Below are 18,840 nucleotides of genomic sequence, written 5' to 3'. Positions count from 1 at the left end.
AGAAATTAACAGGTCGTTTCCTTTCATTTAATAAATCCTAACCGTAGTAATCCCTGCTTAGTTTTGCCGCTTATAAATATACCCATCTGCATGCTAAAATTTGGGTTCGTAGTGTTTATTTGGGCGTGGATTTTTAAGTGAGATTTTGCAATTTATGTAGTTTTTTATAACGAAAATTAAATTTGATAAAATTCAAAAAATTAAAATTTAAAAAAAAATGAACGACTTCTGAAAATACAGCAGCCCAAAGATGCCGCCACGAAGGCAGTCGAGATCAAAAAAGATTGGTATATCGTAGGGCCAATTAAAGCCACGTTAACACGCTTTAATAATTTTGTCAGCGATAAAGTAATATATCGGTTTTAAAAGTAAGAAAAGCGAACACTGACACAGCTTGGGCAGAGTTTGAAGCTATTCAAACCAAATTGAAGGTGGTACCTCTCCCAGGAACCAGAGAGAATATTGTTTGAAGACAGATATTTCAACGCAGCCGCTTTGGCGAACGATTTAATAGAACAGCATGATCGTGACGTGCATTCAAATTTAAATACAAGCATACCCGCGAGTTTACCGTCTTCGTGCCCAATAGTAGTAACAGCGCTAAGTACAGTCTATTTCGTTGCCACATTTTAGCGGAACGTACGAAAACTGGTTGCCTTTTTTTGAGATCTTTCAAGCGCTGGTTGACAAGTCTGAACTGACAAAAATACAAAGAAAGTTCTATTATCTGCAATCCTGCCTTCAAGGGGAAGCAGCACAAGTATTACATTCTTTAGAAATTTGCGAATCTAATTATAACGAAGCTATTAAGTTATTACGCAGAAAGATATGAAAATAAGCGAGTGTTAATCCGGCCGTCAAAATTTATTCCGAAATGCCGAGCATCACGAAAGAAGCATATCCAAATTTACGTAAACTTATCGATAACGTCGTGCGAAATCTCTGAGCTTTAACCAGTCTACAACCGGTAGATCACTGGGATACATTACTATCTAATTGCGCAAAATTGAACAACAATACGAAAAGATAAATTTTAACAAGCAAGATTCTCCTACCTTCGAAGACTTTTATATCGTTCTTAAAAACAAATGTCAGTGCTCGAAACTATCGACAATAAAAATCAAAGCATGTACGAAAAAATACACACGAAAGAAACCCCCAAAATCGCGGAAGCTCAGTGCCCAATCATTGGAGTTGCTTGCATTCAGCGCAAATATTCCTTTAAATCAAGGGCAAGAACAACCGTTACAATTTTACGATGTCGGCAGTGTTCGTTTGCCAAAACTTCACATTTACGTACAAATGTCCGAAACTACTCGCGTTGCGTTAAAAAGTAGGTACGAATTAAAACGTTTGGAATATGTACGAACTGCTTGAAAACCGGGCATAACTCAACGAATGTACAAGTAAAACCTGTAAAGGTTTGCAATCGAAAAGCACAACTCAATATTACGACTATAATTATAATTCGAATCAATCCACTAATCGTAATTCCGATAATAATACAAATCGAAATCCGCAAAATAATAATAATACGTTTGCGCTGTAACTCTTATGAACGACGATAACACCGCAAATTGCAAATTCCCGCTTCCAATAATTTTTAGGGTACACAGGAATGCGAAAGCAAACTGCTGACATACGTGCTCAACCCGGCAACAGTGCTGACAAGGGCTCGCTACGTAACGCGCCAAGCGAATTCCGGTGAAATGCAGGCGGCTCCGTATAGTCCCGCCGGCATCAGCTGCTAGCAAGGAAGGTGAAAACGACGAGCAGATTTTTGCTGCTACAGCATACACAAATATTTTAAGATTCAAACGGCAGGACGGTAAGTGTCGCGCGTTATTAGACTCCGCTAGTCAGTCAAACTTTTGTTCGGAAGAACTTTGCAATAAGTAAATTTACCACGCAACAAAATAAATATGCCGGTTATGAGGTATAAATAACGCGTCCTGTAGGGTATCGTCTAAGAAATTAAAACAACTATAAGATCGTTAAATGATGCGTTTCAGGCTAAAATTGGTCTTGGTAATCAGTCAATTACTACAAAATTGCCACCAAGTTTCTTTCGATCCTACTTTAATAAATATGCCCACCAAATATTACGTTGGCCGATCCTGATTTTTTAATTCAGAGCCTATAGACATTTAATAGGAACCGAAATATTTTTCCGTTGTTTGGGTGGCGAAAAATACTCGGAGACAACGCGCCGATTTTACAGAACACCAAATTCAGTTTGGGTTCTTGTAGGACCTTTAGATTTACATAAAGTAACGACAAATCACCGCACTAACGCAAATACTAATTGTTTTTAACTTTAAACCAGAACGCGATAAAATGTTGCATAATAACGTTCCAGCAATTTTGGCAAATAGAAATATTGAAATAAACAAAATAAATTAAGTAACGAAGAATTAGAATGCGAAAAACATTTTCGGGAAAATTACAAAATCCGATTCCGACAGGCGATTCATCGTAAAACTTCGACAAAGAAAATTATTTAACGTGGGTGATTCTATTGCCGTAAATTGTTTATTATCTTTAGAACGACGTTTAGCAAAAAACCCCGATTTACAACAACAATACGCGGATTTTTTAAACGAATATAAGCAGTTAGGACACAAGACACAAAGACACACTAGTACCAGCATCAAATTGATGCTTGCATCAGAAGGGCTACCTAGTGACCTGGAGTCCTTGCGTAAGTTGTACTACCGCTTCCACAACGCCTATGGTATTGGTTCAACTGAAGTTGATGCAGATCTTTCAGCTTTCAGGTCATTCTTTTCTGCAGGCCTTCACCAAGAGCTTCAAAAAATTAGGGAAAGTCATGGCAAATATTATTCAGTGGTTCCCCAAATAAGAGTAAAAATTTTTTGGATGATTGACGCGAACAGAGGATCAAGCACCCTCTGAAAAATTAAGCGATAGCAAGCTTGGTCTGGAATTTCCTTATTAATATTCAGTCCTTAAGACATAAGAATGAATTATATCTTTTACTAGAAGGGCTTGAATTTCCAGATATCATTGCCATAACTGAGCACTGGTTGAATTTTTGATGAGCCTGTGTTTATTAAAAATTATACCACAGTAGCCAATTTGATGGTATTTTTCTCATGGAGGTACTATGATGTGTCTTTAAACAACGACTTTCCAGGGTAACTAGGTACAATGATTTGTTATCTGAAAACATTCAATTTTCCATTGTCCCACCATAATGCTTATGACCTTTACATTATTTGTATTTATAGAACACCTGACTCTGACGTGCAATTATTCTGTCATAATCTACTAAGCTTGCTTGAGTCCCTGCCCTTGAAAAGCAAATTAATTTTGTGTGGTGATCTTAATATTGACTTTCTTTAGTGTATGTGCTGCTCAGGGTTTCTTCAGTCCATTTTGATTCTTTAGATGGCCATGTAGGCTCACCTACCAGAATATCCAATACCAGTTCTAGTACCTAGACTATGTTGTGTCATCTTTTGATCTAACTCCATCGCCTGCAACGTCTTTAGCTCGGGTCTCTCTGATCATGAAGCAGTTTTAACTGAATTTTCGATAAAGTCCAAAATCAAAAATGCCCCTCGTAAATTATGCCGTATTTTCAGAAAGAATGTAAAGTTCGGCCACTTATGTAAAACAACCAACTGGGATGCTAGCTCTTATGATGTCGACACCGAATTTTCTATTTCGTAAAAACATTAACCAGTCTAGCGTTCAAATCCTTTCCTCTTAGGCCTATAAAAATAAGCATAATAAACCTTGGACCACTAAAGGTCTACGCATATCTTCTAAAAACATGCGTTCATTATCTCACTTAAAAAAAATTCTCAGAGAGTCTCTTCTTCCACAATTACGTAAAACTATACAGAAAAATTTATCATAAGACTATAGAGCCACTAAGGACCTTTATTATAATAGGAGAATAGTCAATTTCTAGTAATGTTGCTAAGGAAACATGGTCTATTTGTAGATGAGTTGAGAAACAAAGCTTCTTCGTCTAGCAATATCTCTACCTTGCCTGAGAACCCTTAGCAATTGCTTGTAAATGTAGCGAAAACTTAACTAATACCATATGTGTCCTCCTCATGATCCACTTTCTTATCTCTCTAAATGTAAACTTACACAGTTCTTTTTGGTTCTTGAAAGAGCTTCGCAGTACAATTAATACCATCAAAACCAAATCCTCTTCTAGGACCGACGGGCTAACTAAAAATGTTTTTCAGATCTGCCAGAAGCACTCTGATCACCTAACAGCTTTAATAAACATGTCGTTCCAAATGGTATTTTTTTCCAAAATGTCTTAAGACGGCAATAATCATTCCACTGCAAGGAGGGAGACAAGATGAAGCTTCTAACTATCATGAGTGCACTCCTTCAACGCTATCTAAGATCATAGAAAGGTTGGTTAAAAGCAGGCTGGTATCTTTTCTGTTTAAGTACAAATACTTACTGAATATCAATTTGGATTTCTGAGCAACAAGTCCACAAATGACGCTATGTTTTCCCTCCTTAATAAAGTTTACTCAGCCTAAACATCATTCTACAACAACATTTCTGTGATTTTCTAAGGCGTTCGATTGGTAGCAAATCTTAAGATCCTAATTAATAAACTGCAGCACTATGGGTTCAGGGGATCATCTCAGATGGTTTAAGAGTACGTATCTGAGCAACTGAGAAGTCAGCCTGACGGTGGATACGTTGTCTTCTAGCAAGCCAATAGAATGTGGAGTACCACAAGGCTCAATTACTTGGCCCTATTGCGTTTCTTCTTTTTTATTAACGACATTGCTAACATAAACATCAGTGGCAAAATATGTCTTTTGCAGGACGACACTAGCTTCACTTGGAGCAACAAGGACATCGCGGCACTTCATAGGTTATATCAAATAACTTAATCATAATCTTGGTGCGATTCAGGCCTCTGAGTCTCAACATTTCACAAAACTAAGGCTTTGTCATTATAAAAACTCGTTGCAGCCTTTTGTACTTGACAACACCACCATTGACGTCGTAAAATCCGTAAAATTCTTAGGGCTTGTTTGGACAATTCTCTGAAATGGGACATACATATCGAAGCTTGTCGAAAAAATTAGGCTGCCTGTTTTGCATTAAGGTCTGTTTCTAGGGGAGCTTATCTTGTCAGTGGCTAGAACTGTTTATTATGCACTTTTGAGTCGCACCTCAGGTATGCCCTTCCATTCTGGGGTGCGTGTTGTGCGGCTCAGATTTGACCACATTTTCAAGCTCCAGAAGGAAGCTGTTCGATATTCACTGGGACTAAACAGCAGAACCATTGCCGGGGCTTTTAGAGAGGTAAAATATTGACTCTTCCTTCCTTGTTATATTTGAATCCGTTTGCCTAATACGTAACATGTATCAGCTTCTCAAAAAGCCATCACATATCCACTCAGGAACGCGGGCAAGATCTTTATCTACCCCCACGCTCAGAGTTAGTTAAAAGTTCATATTATACAACTCAGAAAAAAAATGCAATCTGCCAGCAGTAATCCATAACATCATTTTTTTCATTTCGCAAAGCATTGAACTCTTATTTACTAGACAAGGCTTTCTACGCCGTTAATGAATTATATTTGAATTGAAAATCGAATTTGATCTTGAAAACACTGGTCTAATGTTTGCTATTGCTATATTTACTAATGACATCGAGAAATTAATTTATTTAGGGTCATTGATATTTTCTTATAAACTGGCTAAATATTTTGAATATTATTTTTAATTTTTTGTTCTTTGACATTGTAAACATTTATATATGTTTATTTTAACAATAAGACGACAATATTATTTATAATGTTTTGTATTATCTTTGTTTGTTGTTTATTGTACCTTGTTTTTTTTTACTATGTTTGGTTTACCTTTGTCCACAAATTGAAAAAATTTTAACAATAAAGCATTTATTGTGTTGGCTACGGCCAAGGGGCACATTCGCAATATCAATTAAGGCAGAGCACAATCAGAGTTTAACTAATCATCATTAATTCAAAATAGTCGGGGGTAGTAGTGGGATAGATAACAACTCGTTCATAGTGGGCTGGGGGCTAAGCTGCCAGCTTAGGTTTACTAAATTTAGGGGGTGATTTTGAAGTGGTTGCAGTTTTTGGCGGGGTTTCAGACGCTAGTTCACAATAATCCATGTTTGGATAACATACAAAATTTTATTACTTATTGGATTGCCTGGAAGGCGAGGCCAAGCCTGGATTGTCTGGAAATAACAAATGACAACTACAGTAACTTTAGACTTAATGAAAAAACGATTTCAAAAATAAACCTGTAATTAAAGAACCATATTAAGCCACAATTGGATATGCCGATTGTAAGTAGAGAATCTTCCCAGTTACTAAATTTAAGTGATTCTATTGAAAAGCACATTCGGGCCCTGAAAATATTAGACCAGTAGACACATGGGATGAGTGCTTATTTTTCTAATGAGCTGAAATTAGATATAGAAACAAAAAAGGAATAGAACAAAAAGCATATCAGATTTTAAGGTGTTCCACAACTATCTAATTTTATTAATTTTTAAACGTAAATGTCATATTTTAGAAACTGTTGAGAGTAATACAAGGGGACTATTAAACAAGGTTATAGCGGTAGTCAAAATTCGTGGGGCTTACGCGCGGCGGTAGGAGGATCCAATGTAAAAGTGCGAGTTTTGCAAGGGATCACACTTTGTATACTTTTGTCAAAAATTGTTAGCACTTTCGGTTTCGGAGACTCGGGGAAATTAAAAACTTAAACTCTGTTTCAATTGTTTACGATCTAGTCATACAGCAGGCGATGTCGGGCAGAAGTGGTTGTAAAGGTGTCGGGGGTCGGCATAATAGCTTATTACATCTAGAAGAAGCAAATAAATCAAAATTTTGGGAACGGACGAGTTGGTGGAGTCTAAGGAAATATAGAGTCAGGGAGAAAAAACAAACCGGAAGAAGCAGTTTGGTACATGCGTGTGTAGACAGGGGTGGGAAGCAACAGAGGAGCAGTTCGCTGCCGAAAACTTCTTGCAAGTAATCCAAAAAGAGGCTGAATCAAACTATTTTGTCTGCGCTTATTTACATAAAGATAATAAAATAACTATGTAAGTGCAGAGCGTTGTTAGACAGTGGCTCTCAAATGAATTTTATTTCTAATTGAGTTGGTAAGAAAACTAAAATTAAAGACAAATACAATAGATATACCTATTTCAGGAGTTAATCAAATGCTTGCAAAATCGACAGTCAAACAGAATCATATCAAATCATGTTATAATAACTTTACAGCAACTTCTTTTCTGGTTCTAAAAATATCACATATATTCCGGTACAATCTTTTGAGGCGTCCGCTATAAATATACGTCTAATTTAAAATTAGCGGACCCAGAGTTTAACAGGTCGGCAAAAATAGATGTTTAATAGGGGGCTGACTTATTTTTAACTTACTCTGTGTAGGGCAAATTAGGTTGGGTAATGGAAACCGCTGATACAAAAAAAGCGTTTTCGGTTGGATATATCAAGGGACGTTTGATTCATGATAAATCAAGCACAGCTGCTCAGTAGTTTCATTTGTTAGCCTCAAGATGTGCAAGAACAATTGGAGAATTTTGGCATATCGAGAGTAGCACATCGCATTATTCAAAGAGGAATCAGATTGCGAGCACTTTATAGATAGGGAGTCACTCAGGACTGTTCACAGGTAGATTTTGTGCTTTGCCGCTGAAAGATAATAGCAGCAAGTTAGGTAATTCTTGAAAATACTTTAAGTAGATTTTTACTCTTTAGAGAAGAAGTTTGCGAAAAATGCAGTCCTCAAAGAAGAATATTCAGCATTTATTCAAGAATATATCGATTTGGGACACATGAGTAAAATTGAGATTCAGAATGATTCTCTAAATAATATATGCTATTTACCACATCACGGTGTCATAAATGAAGGTAGTACTACTACAAAGCTACGTGTGGTGTTTGATGCTAGTTCAAAAACCTCTAGCAATTTTTCATTAAATGATGTATTGATGGTTGGGCCATGTATTCAAGATGATCTGTTTGATATCTTGATTAGATTTCGACAACATAGTGTAGTATTGACAGCAGATATTACAAAAATGTACCGACAGGTGAATGTTGATGTTCAGCAGCGTGACTTACAAAGAATATTGTGGCGCGCGGATTCTGATTCAGAGCTTGAACATTATAGACTAAATACATTAACGTATGGTACTGCACCTGCGGCCTTTTTAGCGACTAGATGCCTCGTGCAGATTGCCTTAGATATTGAAGATAGATTACCAGAGATAAGCAAGATAATAAGAAAACAGTTTTATGTAGATGACTTAATCTTAAGTGTAGAGTCAGTTGAAAAGGCTATAGAGATAGCAAAATGCATTTATGAAGAACTTAGTAAATACGGGTTTCCATTACGAAAATGGTCTTCCAACTATAGAGAAGTACTGGATGGTCTTCCCTTTGAAAAAGCAGATAATATGGGGTATATTATAGCAGACAATGAATGCAATAAAACATTGGGAATATTTTGGAGAGCAAATTCTGATGCGTTGCAATATGTAGTGGAGAAACGATTTATGAATTATGCTGATGTAACAAAGCGTGTGATATTGTCGATAACATCACAAATATTTGATCCGTTAGGCTTACTGAGTCCTGTCATCATAAGAACAAAGATTTTGCTACAAAGACTTTGGCAGTTGAAATTACTTAAGGACGAAACAATTCCGATAGATTTGGCTACAACATGGAATGAATTTTATAAGCAATTTGCATGTCTTAATGAAATCAGGATTCCCAGGCAAATTGCAATATTAGATGCTGTTAGATTTGAGATTCATGGGTTTTCTGATGCCAGTGAGCAAGCTTATGGTGCCTGTTTGTATCTTCGTTCCATTAATGCAGCTGGTAACATTCTAGTACGTCTGATTTGTGCCAAGTCTCGTGTAGCTCCGATAAAGCAGATTAGTTTACCGCGTTTGGAACTATGCGGAGCTGTGATATTAGCTCGTTTAACAAAAAAGGTTATTGCTGCGTTAGATATAAGTCCTGATGATATATATTTGTGGACAGACTCTACAATTGTGCTGGGGTGGATTGCGGAACAGCCAAGTAGGTGGAAGGTTTTCGTGGCTAATAGAGTCGCAGAGATACAAGAACTCACTACAGGTTATTATTGGAAACACGTTGAATCTGCCGACAATCCAGCTGACATCATATCGAGAGGCACACAACCTATATTGCTTAAAAACTTAGATTTGTGGTGGTTAGGACCTCCATGGCTTAGAGATAATCTAGACAAATGGCCAAAAACTGAGCATAATATGTATACAAGTTCTATTCCTGAACAACGAAATGTTAAGTTTACTTTTACCAGCGTACTTATCGATTCTGAAATTTTTACACGGTATTCTTCATTATATAAATTAGTTCGGATTGTAGCATTATGCTTTAGATTTAGTAAAAACTCCAGGTGTACGGTAGGTAACAGGAATTTTGGTGACATATCAAATACAGAATTTGACGAAGCATTGTTTTGATAAAGGTTATGCAAGCCCAAGGTTCAAAGACGAAATACTAGCTATACATAGATAACGATTTACCAAAACGAAAAGTACGCTTGGGTCACTTGATCCCTTTATCGATGCAGCGGGTATTTTGCGCGTGGGTGGGAACTTCATAATTCCAACAGAGAGCGTACGATGTCCAAATTTCCATACTTTTACCTCTCAAAGACGTCGATGACTGGACTGATAGTATTCGATCAGCATCACAAACAATTACACGCAGGGCTAACTAATTTTAGCCTCTTTACGACAGCGTTACTGGCCGATAAACGGAAGACGTGTGGTTCGAAGTATGTTAGCGAGATGCGTAACCTGCTTTCGAGTCAAGCCTGGCAGTATTAAGCAAAAAATGGCTGATCTGCCAGAAGACCGAGTAAGGTCTAGTAGACCTTTTCTAGTTTCAGGCGTCGATTTTGCAGGTCCGTTCAATCTAAAAGACGGTAAACTACGAAATCGCGCTATTATAAAGAGTTATATGTGCTTATTCGTATGCTTGTCGACCAAGGCAGTGCATATAGAGCTCGCAGGCGATTTAAGCAGTAGTTCATTTTTAAATTGTCTAAAAAGGTTTGTGTCAAGACGAGGTATATGTACTCGAATGTATTCCGACAATGCAACTAATTTTGTTGGGGCGAATAACGAGCTGAAAAAAGTAGAAAACTTTTTAAAATCCGTGGGACAAGATAAAGAATTTTATAAATTTTGTCAGCAATCCCACATTGACTGGCGGTATATTCCTCCTCGATCACCTCATCACGGAGGTCTCTGGGAATCCGCTATTAAATCAGCAAAACATCATATAGCGCGGGTTATAGGTAATACAATTTTAACTTTTGAAGACATGAGCACCGTGCTTACACAGATAGAGGCGGTTCTAAATTCCCGACCCCTAACCCCTCTATCCTCTAATCCAAATGACTTCCTTGCTCTTACGCCTGGTCATTTCCTCATCGGAGACGCATTAAACGCACTCCCACAACGATGTGTGAAAGAAGAGTTGTCAAATCGTCTAGATCAATACCATTTGATTCAAAAGATGTACCAGCAGTTTTGGTCAAGGTGGTCATCAGAGTATCTAGCGGTTCTACAGCAACGTATGAAGTGGAAGAAGTCCTGTCAGAACTTGGAAGTGGGCACTATGGTCATTCTGAGGGAAGAAAACGCCGCACCGCTGAATTGGAAGCTTGGACGGATCGTCGAGCTTCACCCAGGACAGGATGGATTAGTGCGAGTTGTTAGTGTGCGTACTAGTGCCGGAGTGATAAAGAGGTCGGTACAAAAGTTATGCGCTCTTCCAATCGAGGTCGACCCTTCTAAAACCATCTCATAGGCTTAGTGCGAACCAACAGAGGCTTAATTAATTATCTTATTATGTTCGCTCCAATTTAGCTATATATATTTTTATACAATATTTAAGATGTTTACATATCTAGTGTTAATTGATATGTTGTTTGTAAAACCATTAGTTGTAGTAGTTTATGTTTTGAAAGTTAATCTTTCAAGGCCGGCGGTTATGGTCGGATTTAAAAATACGTGGCAACAGTGGCAACGTTGGAACAGTTGACGCGCGCACTATATTCCTACGCGATACGAATCGACACCAGCCGCCGAGCTAAGCGTCCATGTTGAATGTACAAGTTCCTCAATTAGTAAATACAGTCCATATTTAGAAAGTTAGTTTTATTCATTATCATTAGTCAACAAGAGAAAATACCGGTGAAGTTCGTCACTAAACAAAAGGTAATGACAAAGGTATTAAAAGAAAAGAACTTTTTGTTAGAAGAGCATGAAAATGTTATTCTGGAACATTTTGGACAAAATAAGATGTTTCAAAGACTTTTAAATAAAACGCAGAATAATAGTGTAAAAAAATCTTATGAACATTCGGTAAGAGCTTTTGCAGTAATTTTGCATTTTTTCTCTCCGAAAGCGTATAACTATGTTCGGCAAAAATTTGAAAATTGCTAACCCCATCCAAAAACATTGGCTAAATGGTATTCGTCAATAAATGCGAAGTCAGGGTTTACCACAAAAGCACATGAATATTATGGCTATGTAAATTGTGGTAGTGGTTTGCATGGGAACTCTATGGAATTAGCTATGGAGGCTTTGGTGTTCATGATAGTTTGCATAAATGAACCATGGAAACTCCCAATCGGTTACTTTTTTATTGCAGGGATTAATTCTAGCCAGCAAAAAAACATCACTGGTTAAGCAGGCGCTTACCCTTTTAAAAGACGTTGGAATTATTGTAAGTAATATAACTTTTGATGGTTGTGCGACTAACTTTAGCATGTGTAATTTGTTAAATTGCCATTTTATTAAAACTAACGCTAAGGCTGATTTTACTTTTGAAAATAGTAAATACTTTTTAATACCCGATCCAGTCCACATGACAAAACTGATTCGAAAGTGTTTTGGTGAAAAGAAAACGTTTATAGATGTTGATGATGCATTAATTAACTTTGAGTTTGTTGTTCAGTTAAATACGTTACAGGAAAAAGGATTGCACCTTGAAACCAAACTTAGGAGGAGCCATATAATTTTTTAAACAAAAAATGAAAGTTAAATTGGCCACTCAATTGCTAAACCGTTCAGTGTCAGACGCATTACTTTATTGTAGAGATAAACTACATATTGAAGAATTTGCTAATTGTGGTCCAACAGTTAAATTTATTTTATTAATTAATAATGCCTTCGATATTTTGAATTCACATAAAATTTCAGATTTTGATACACAGGCTGCATGTGAAAAAAATATTAATAAAATTAGACAATTTAGTAATGAATTTGATCATTATATAAATAATTTAAATTTAATTGATGGGACTCCTGTCCTCGATTCTCAAAGAAGATCTGGCTTTGTGGGCTTATTAATGGGGCTCAAAGCTTTGTTAGGTATATATGATGAATACATTGTGAAAGAATATTTAAAATTTATTCCATCTATAAACTTAATCAAGACCATCTTGAGTTGTTTTTTGGAACAGTCCGATCTCAAGGCGGATACAATAATAACCCCACTTGTAGGCAGTTTACAGCAGCATACAAATTTTTTTTTAATACATTCAGAAATTATAGAAGGTGGTGCTGGAAGTTGTTTCCCCCTTGAAGATATTAACATACTAAACGTAAGTTCAAAAAACAAACCTCCTGAACAAATTATTAACGAATCCATAGCAAATCGTTCAGAAAATGTTAATGATACTGAGCTAGATACCACTCTAGGCAATTTCCTAGATGAGCATAGCTATGATTATGAGTCCTTGATTAAGAGTCCTTGTTCTTATCGCCTTACTGTTTAGAGGTAATAACTTACATTGCAGGTTTTGTTTCATTTAAACTCGGACGAAAACTGCAATGTGAGCATTGTTTGTCAAAAGGACTTCTTTAATTCTTTAATTAATTTTAAAACTAGGGGAGGTTTAAGTTTTCCAAGTTTTGAGGTACTTGAAATTAAAAAAAAAAACAGAAATGTTTTTACGTAGAGAGCAAAACAGCACCAGAAAAATTAATAAGGATATGTTAACAGTTGTTAGAGATATATAACAATCGATCTCTATAACAGTAGATTGTTTGTTTACAGATGATAATATTATATTGACGTTTTAGTAATAAAGTCGTCAGAAGTTTAAATATTTAAATTGAATTTATTTCAAAAGGAATTTTGTAAAAGAGATAACAAATTCAGAAGTGAGATAATCGTCCGACGTTCTTTTATGAGAAGTATGAGTGAACAGGATAGTGAAATTAGCCCAAATCCTGTACTGGAATCAAATTTTGAAAAATTTTAGTAATAATAGCCTATTAGTAATAATACACAGACACGATAGGGTGAGCCTGTGAATTTAAATACTGTATTAGATACGATGCAGGTTATAATCCAACAAAATGCCATTATACTGCAAATGATGAACGACCGTCAAAATCAACAACGGGATATTCCAAATTATAATATTATGCCTGATTTTTCGAAATCCATTCCATTTTTCGACGGTATTGATTTGAAGAAAAGTAAATTTTGGTTAGAAAGTATAGAAAGTGCCGCACAACTCCATAACTGGCCTCCAATTTCCTAGATGAGCATAGCTATGCTCTTGATTATGAGTCCTTGTCCTTATCGCCTTACTGTTTAGAGGTAATAACTTACATTGCAGGTTTTGTTTCATTTAAACTGGGACGAAAACTGCAATGTGAGCACTGTTTGTCACAAGTCTACGGCGATAAGAAGGACTTCTTTAATTCTTTAATTAATTTTAAAACTAGGGAGGTTTAAGTTTTCCAAGTTTTGAGGTACTTGAAATTTGTATAAGAACAGAAATGTTTTTTACGCAGAGAGGCAAAACAGCAACAGAAAAATTAATAAGGATATGTTAACAGTAAAGGTATTAAATTATTCCATTGGAAACAGTATTTTTGAAAATATGATCAACCATGATTTAACTCCATTAGAAAATCACAAGGTTTTATTAATTAAATGTATTTGCAACTGTTATCTCACTACTAGAAATTTAATTTTATTTAAAAGCCAATAAATTTCTATTTTTGACTTTTTATTTATTTACCTTTTCCCATCCGTTATCCCTCTTTTTTTTAAGTTACATAATAATATGTAGGTATAATAATTTTACCTACGTTCAATCACTAATTCATTTATCTTCTTCTTCTTTATGTACCGTCTCCATATCGGAGGTTGGCTATCATCATTGCTATTTTGACCTTGGAAGCTGCGGCCCTAAATAGGTCAGATGACGTGACATTAAACCATTTTCGCAGGTTTCTGAGCTAAATTCTTCTCCTTCCAACATATCTTTTTCCTACAATTTTTCCCTGGATTATGAGTTGCAAAATCTTATACCTTGGACCTCTCATGATGTGGCCGAGATATTGCAATTTTCTTTTTTTCACTTCCTTGAGGATCTCTAAGCCCTTCCTCATTCTTCTCAGAACCTCCACGTTGGTTACATGTTCTGTCCATGGTATTCTCAACATCCTACGGTATGTCTACATCTCGAAGGCCTCCAGTTTCCGCTCGCAAAGCTCGTTGAGGGTCCAAGCTTCCATACCATACAAAAGGACTGGGTATACATAACATTTGAGCATACGAGTTCTCAGATCTAGGCTCAAATCGCGGCTACAGAGCAGCTTCTTAATCTTCACAAAGATGCACGGGCCTTTTCAATGGGAATCTTTATATTTCTGAACAATAATCCGCGGTGCAGTCGACACTTGTACCCAGGTAGTCATACCTCGAATAAGGTATACCGTTTAAAGAAGGCTGTTTATGGGCTAAAACAGGCGTCCAGAGCTTGGAATGCAAAATGAATGAAGTTTTGTCAAAAATTGGTTATAAACATTCACAACAGGAAGCTTGTTTATTCATTAAAAGAGACAAAAATCATTAACTTTAGTAGCGTTATATGTGGACGATTTTTTTGTTTTTTTTCGATAATTCTAAAAATGTTGATAATTTAAAATCAAAGTTACGTTTAGAATTTGCTAAACAATGTCTTGGTGTTAGGCTAACTAGAGATTATCAAAGCAAACCCCATATTTTTTGCTTTTAAACTAATAAAGATATATCAATAAACAATTAGCGATGTAATGGTTTTTGCGCGCGCTGGCCGACTGCCGCCGCTGCGTCGAGATTTCCTATACCCTTGTATATATGACGTCATGGTGTGGCAAATGTAGCATTTTAATTCGATTTGGGCTCCGTTATATAGGATAACAGAAACATTTTCAATGTTAAAACTACTAAAAAACGAGTTTTTGAAAGTGAGGTCAAGTGACATGAAAGTGAGGACAAAGTGAGTCATCTGAGGATGATCTTGAGGATGATTGAAATTGCCCTTCCCAGTCGGGCAATGCCGTTCATTTGTTTTAAATATCAATTCATAAATAAATATTGTTACTATACATGCAAGTCAAATGTTTCGCGAAAACAAAATGAAAAAAGTAGTTCTAGTTTCCTAAGACTGTGAGATTTTTTTTAGGTGAGCGCCATTAGCCGTCTCTCCCCTAAATATACCAGCAAGCTCTGCATCCAGCGACAGGGTGTTTTCGACGTCGGGTCGGATTTTAGAAGAGAGGAGAATGCGGCTTCTCGGTAAAAATGTAGACCAAATATTGTTTTTAAACAAAAACTTGGATGAGTTTAATGCTTAAGTTTACTTTAGTTTTGTAAAATACTTATTAGGTTAGAATTAAATGTTCATTTCATTTTTTATTTAATTTACCCTCTCTGGAACAACTGAGTTCTGAGTCGACGTGCGTCAATCAGCGAATATGTGTATGACTGTAGAACCTTTAAAACTCGTGAGCGTGTGTGACACGGTTATATAGATATCTTTACGTGCGTGAGTGTGCGTGAAAAAATGTTCAGTTACCTTGAGCGTGAGTGAACGTGAGTCCATAAATTACTCACGCGCCCATATCTACGCCCATATGTAGTGGGGAGTATATTTCTATGAACATGATTTGTCAATTCTTTGTTAAAAGCATTGTAACAAGTCAAAATTTAGCTCTCCACATTATGTCATTGCCTTTAAAGGGAATCTGTACTGGGACCACTGCTCTTTATTATTTATATTAATGACCTTTTTAATTACCTTATACCAAATAAGTGTCGAGCGTTTGCAGATGATAGTTCAATGTCTTGTAGAAATAAAAATATGGATCTGCTATTGACTGAAAACGAAAGGTTGATGAAACGTGCGGAGATTTGGTTCACGCATAATTGCTTGAAACTGAATCGCGATAAAACGCAAAACATATTTTTTTCCTCCAGATGGTCTAAGGATATAGAAATGAATAGTGCTAAACTGTTGGGTATTACACTGGATAGTACACTCAGTTGGGTACCACATATTGAAAATCTTAAACGCAGACTTTCGTCGGTGGTATACTTGATGCGTAAACTTAAAGCGTTAATCTGCCAGGAGCTGTATCGGGTATGCAACAGATTATCCGAGAATAAATGGCCGAATAAAAGGAAAATTTTGATCAAAAGCAAAACAACGCCAACGAAACGAAAATTGCCCTAATGGAAAATTTCCCGAAATCATAATTTCTCTAAAAGCATTTTAGCGAACCAAAAACTTGCCCGAAAAATACAATAATTTTCATCTCATTATCATCGTCAGGCCATTGGCATTGTCATCCCTATCAATTTTTGAAAAATTTTATTTATTGTGCCTATCATCATCCAGCATAAACACGTAGAATGGAAGTTGAACTTGTTATCATTGAACAGGGAAAACAGAAACTGTTACTCCGTAGTTATTTGTATAAAAAAAACAACAAGAAGAAACATATTTTATTTTTGTTTAGTTTGGTTTTTATTAAATAGACCGTGAGTTTAAATGCCCTGTAAGGCCTGTATTAATGCCTTCAATTAACTAAATAATTACTAAAAGTACCGTATGATCGAAAAAAAAAACGGCGTCCAGTTGGCTTGGAAATGACGATCAATGACATTTCCCATATAATTTTACATATAAAATGACAGCGATCTTCATTTCATAGCCATCGCTGACGCCGTTTCTATTCGATCATACGGTATATTAGTTAAAAAAATGCATTTTTGTATAAAAACAATATTATTAAAATAAACTAGATAAGAGTATTTTAATTGATTATTATCTTTGCTTCTGGAATGAAAATTGTCTTTGTTTTCAGTTGATCTAATCCAACGCGAATAAAAGTATTTAAAAATATTTGTTTCTGATTTTTTGGTGATGTTCGGATTTTTTCTTGTATGTATGTATTGTATTTTCTTGTAAGTAATTCCATAATGTGAATATTGTATTGTTTTTTCTTATTAAGGACACTTTTCCGTCATTTTTAAATTTATTTTTCATGGGTGTATGTATACTATTCGTTCGGAAATAAATTTATTATTATTATAACAAAAAGGCCTATCTCTATTAAACAACTAAAAATAAATTATTTATTAGAATTTACGCTCAATTTATTTTCAGAGCGTTTCCTCAATGTCTCCGTTTAAGTGTTAATACAAAAACACTATTAAAAAATTAAAGACTTTACATTTATTGGCCAAATAAAGTAAGTGATTTTCTTTAAATTGCTCTCCTGAAAAGTAGCAAAAATCGAGTTACGCCTTTTCGTTATAAAGCCGACAATATAAACGAAAATTAGTGGAAAGGCATGAAGATATTGGAGCGAATAATATAAAATGTCGTATTGCCATAAAATACAAATCAAGTAAATACTCGTAATTTAAATTTGAAAAAAACAGCAATTATTTTTTTTTATTTTTAGAAATTTGCCAACGTGCACTTGAGAAAATGAACTTGCTGCAAAATCAGTCAAGTGTCTCCCAAACGGAGGGTGAAGAGTGCGAGATGGAAAGAACAAAGAAAAAAAGAAAGCGAAAAATCAACTCAAAATATAACAGCGATTTTGAGGAAAGCTCCTCAGAGGAGCTACCTCTTGTCCGCCACCAAATCCCCAAAACAAGCTTGAGTCCATTAGAAATCCTATGAATAAGGTATTTTACTAAAAACAATAATTACCTACCTAATTTGTATTTTACCTTTTATTCAGGAAATTCATCAACTTATGGGCTACACTGTAGAAAAGGAAGGCGCCATTACCACTGAGAATTCTGTAAGCATATACAGGCGTTCCTCAGAGAAGCCCTCTTTTTTGTCTCCGTTATTTTTAAAGATCTCATTTATTTTTTTGTTTGAAGCCTTAGCTGAGGTTCTATATACAGGGTGGCTCGGTTTATACGACACGGTATCCCGAACGAGAAAAACATTTTTTACGTAACAGAGATAGTCAACTTTTTTTCAGCAGTTACTGAACTGTGATGTAAACATTCAAAAAAAAAGGTTGCACCGGTCAAGTTTGCCAGGAATCATGTAGGTACCTGAAACAGAGACGAATTCTGAGGTTATGGTTTCGAGTCCTTCAACCAGTTCAGAGACATTTTTGTGCAATGGCTGCAAAAAGTCCGAAGGTAATATACCTATACCTGCTCCCAGCTCATCTCTACTCTATCGTTTCGGGTGCCCATCCTTAGTCTGCTCAAGCGCCATCTGTTGTTGTGTGCCGATAAGATCGGAATATTGGCCAGTACGCTTTATATTTCGTGGCGTTCAGAAGTCCTAACCAAAAATAGTTTTTTCAGGAGAATTATTTGTCCAAGATGTGGAAGATGACGAGGATAACATCATTTTGTCAAGGCTTAAGAAATTAGCCGAACAGGTTCTTCCAGAGGCATGAAAAACCTGGACTTTATCTAAATC

The 18,840-nt window shown here is 35.9% G+C and overlaps 2 protein-coding genes across 2 annotated transcripts; both read left to right on the top strand.

Annotated features, from left to right (window-relative positions):
• The first annotated feature begins 1,618 nt into the window (after positions 1–1,618).
• On the top strand, positions 1,619–9,538 carry LOC115879590. Its single transcript, XM_030896484.1, has 4 exons — positions 1,619–1,682; positions 2,546–2,865; positions 7,662–7,734; positions 7,776–9,538. The coding sequence occupies exons 1-4, from the start codon at positions 1,619–1,621 to the stop codon at positions 9,536–9,538; spliced, it is 2,220 nt and encodes a 739-aa protein (XP_030752344.1).
• Positions 9,539–9,914: 376 nt separating this feature from the next.
• On the top strand, positions 9,915–10,895 carry LOC115879589. Its single transcript, XM_030896483.1, has one exon. The coding sequence runs from the start codon at positions 9,915–9,917 to the stop codon at positions 10,893–10,895; it is 981 nt and encodes a 326-aa protein (XP_030752343.1).
• The last annotated feature ends 7,945 nt before the right edge of the window (positions 10,896–18,840 follow it).

This window comes from Sitophilus oryzae, unplaced genomic scaffold (assembly GCF_002938485.1).
Source record: "Sitophilus oryzae breed Bouriz unplaced genomic scaffold, Soryzae_2.0 scaffold_1582_pilon_pilon, whole genome shotgun sequence".
Taxonomy (NCBI): Eukaryota; Metazoa; Arthropoda; class Insecta; order Coleoptera; family Curculionidae; genus Sitophilus; species Sitophilus oryzae.
Note: the sequence above shows the minus strand (reverse complement) of the source record. Positions and strands in the feature narration are given on the sequence as shown.

What these genes read in the sequence shown, in the direction of transcription:
- LOC115879590 (XM_030896484.1), top strand. Translation starts at nt 1,619, where the DNA reads ATGCGAAAGCAAACTGCTGACATACGTGCTCAACCCGGCAACAGTGCT. An exon ending in CAGTGGTTCCCCAAATAAGA is followed by an intron (nt 2,866 to 7,661) that starts GTAAAAATTTTT and finishes AGCACTTTATAG; the next exon opens with ATAGGGAGTCACTCAGGACT. An exon ending in AGATAATAGCAGCAAGTTAG is followed by an intron (nt 7,735 to 7,775) that starts GTAATTCTTGAA and finishes TTTACTCTTTAG; the next exon opens with AGAAGAAGTTTGCGAAAAAT.
- LOC115879589 (XM_030896483.1), top strand. Translation starts at nt 9,915, where the DNA reads ATGGCTGATCTGCCAGAAGACCGAGTAAGGTCTAGTAGACCTTTTCTA.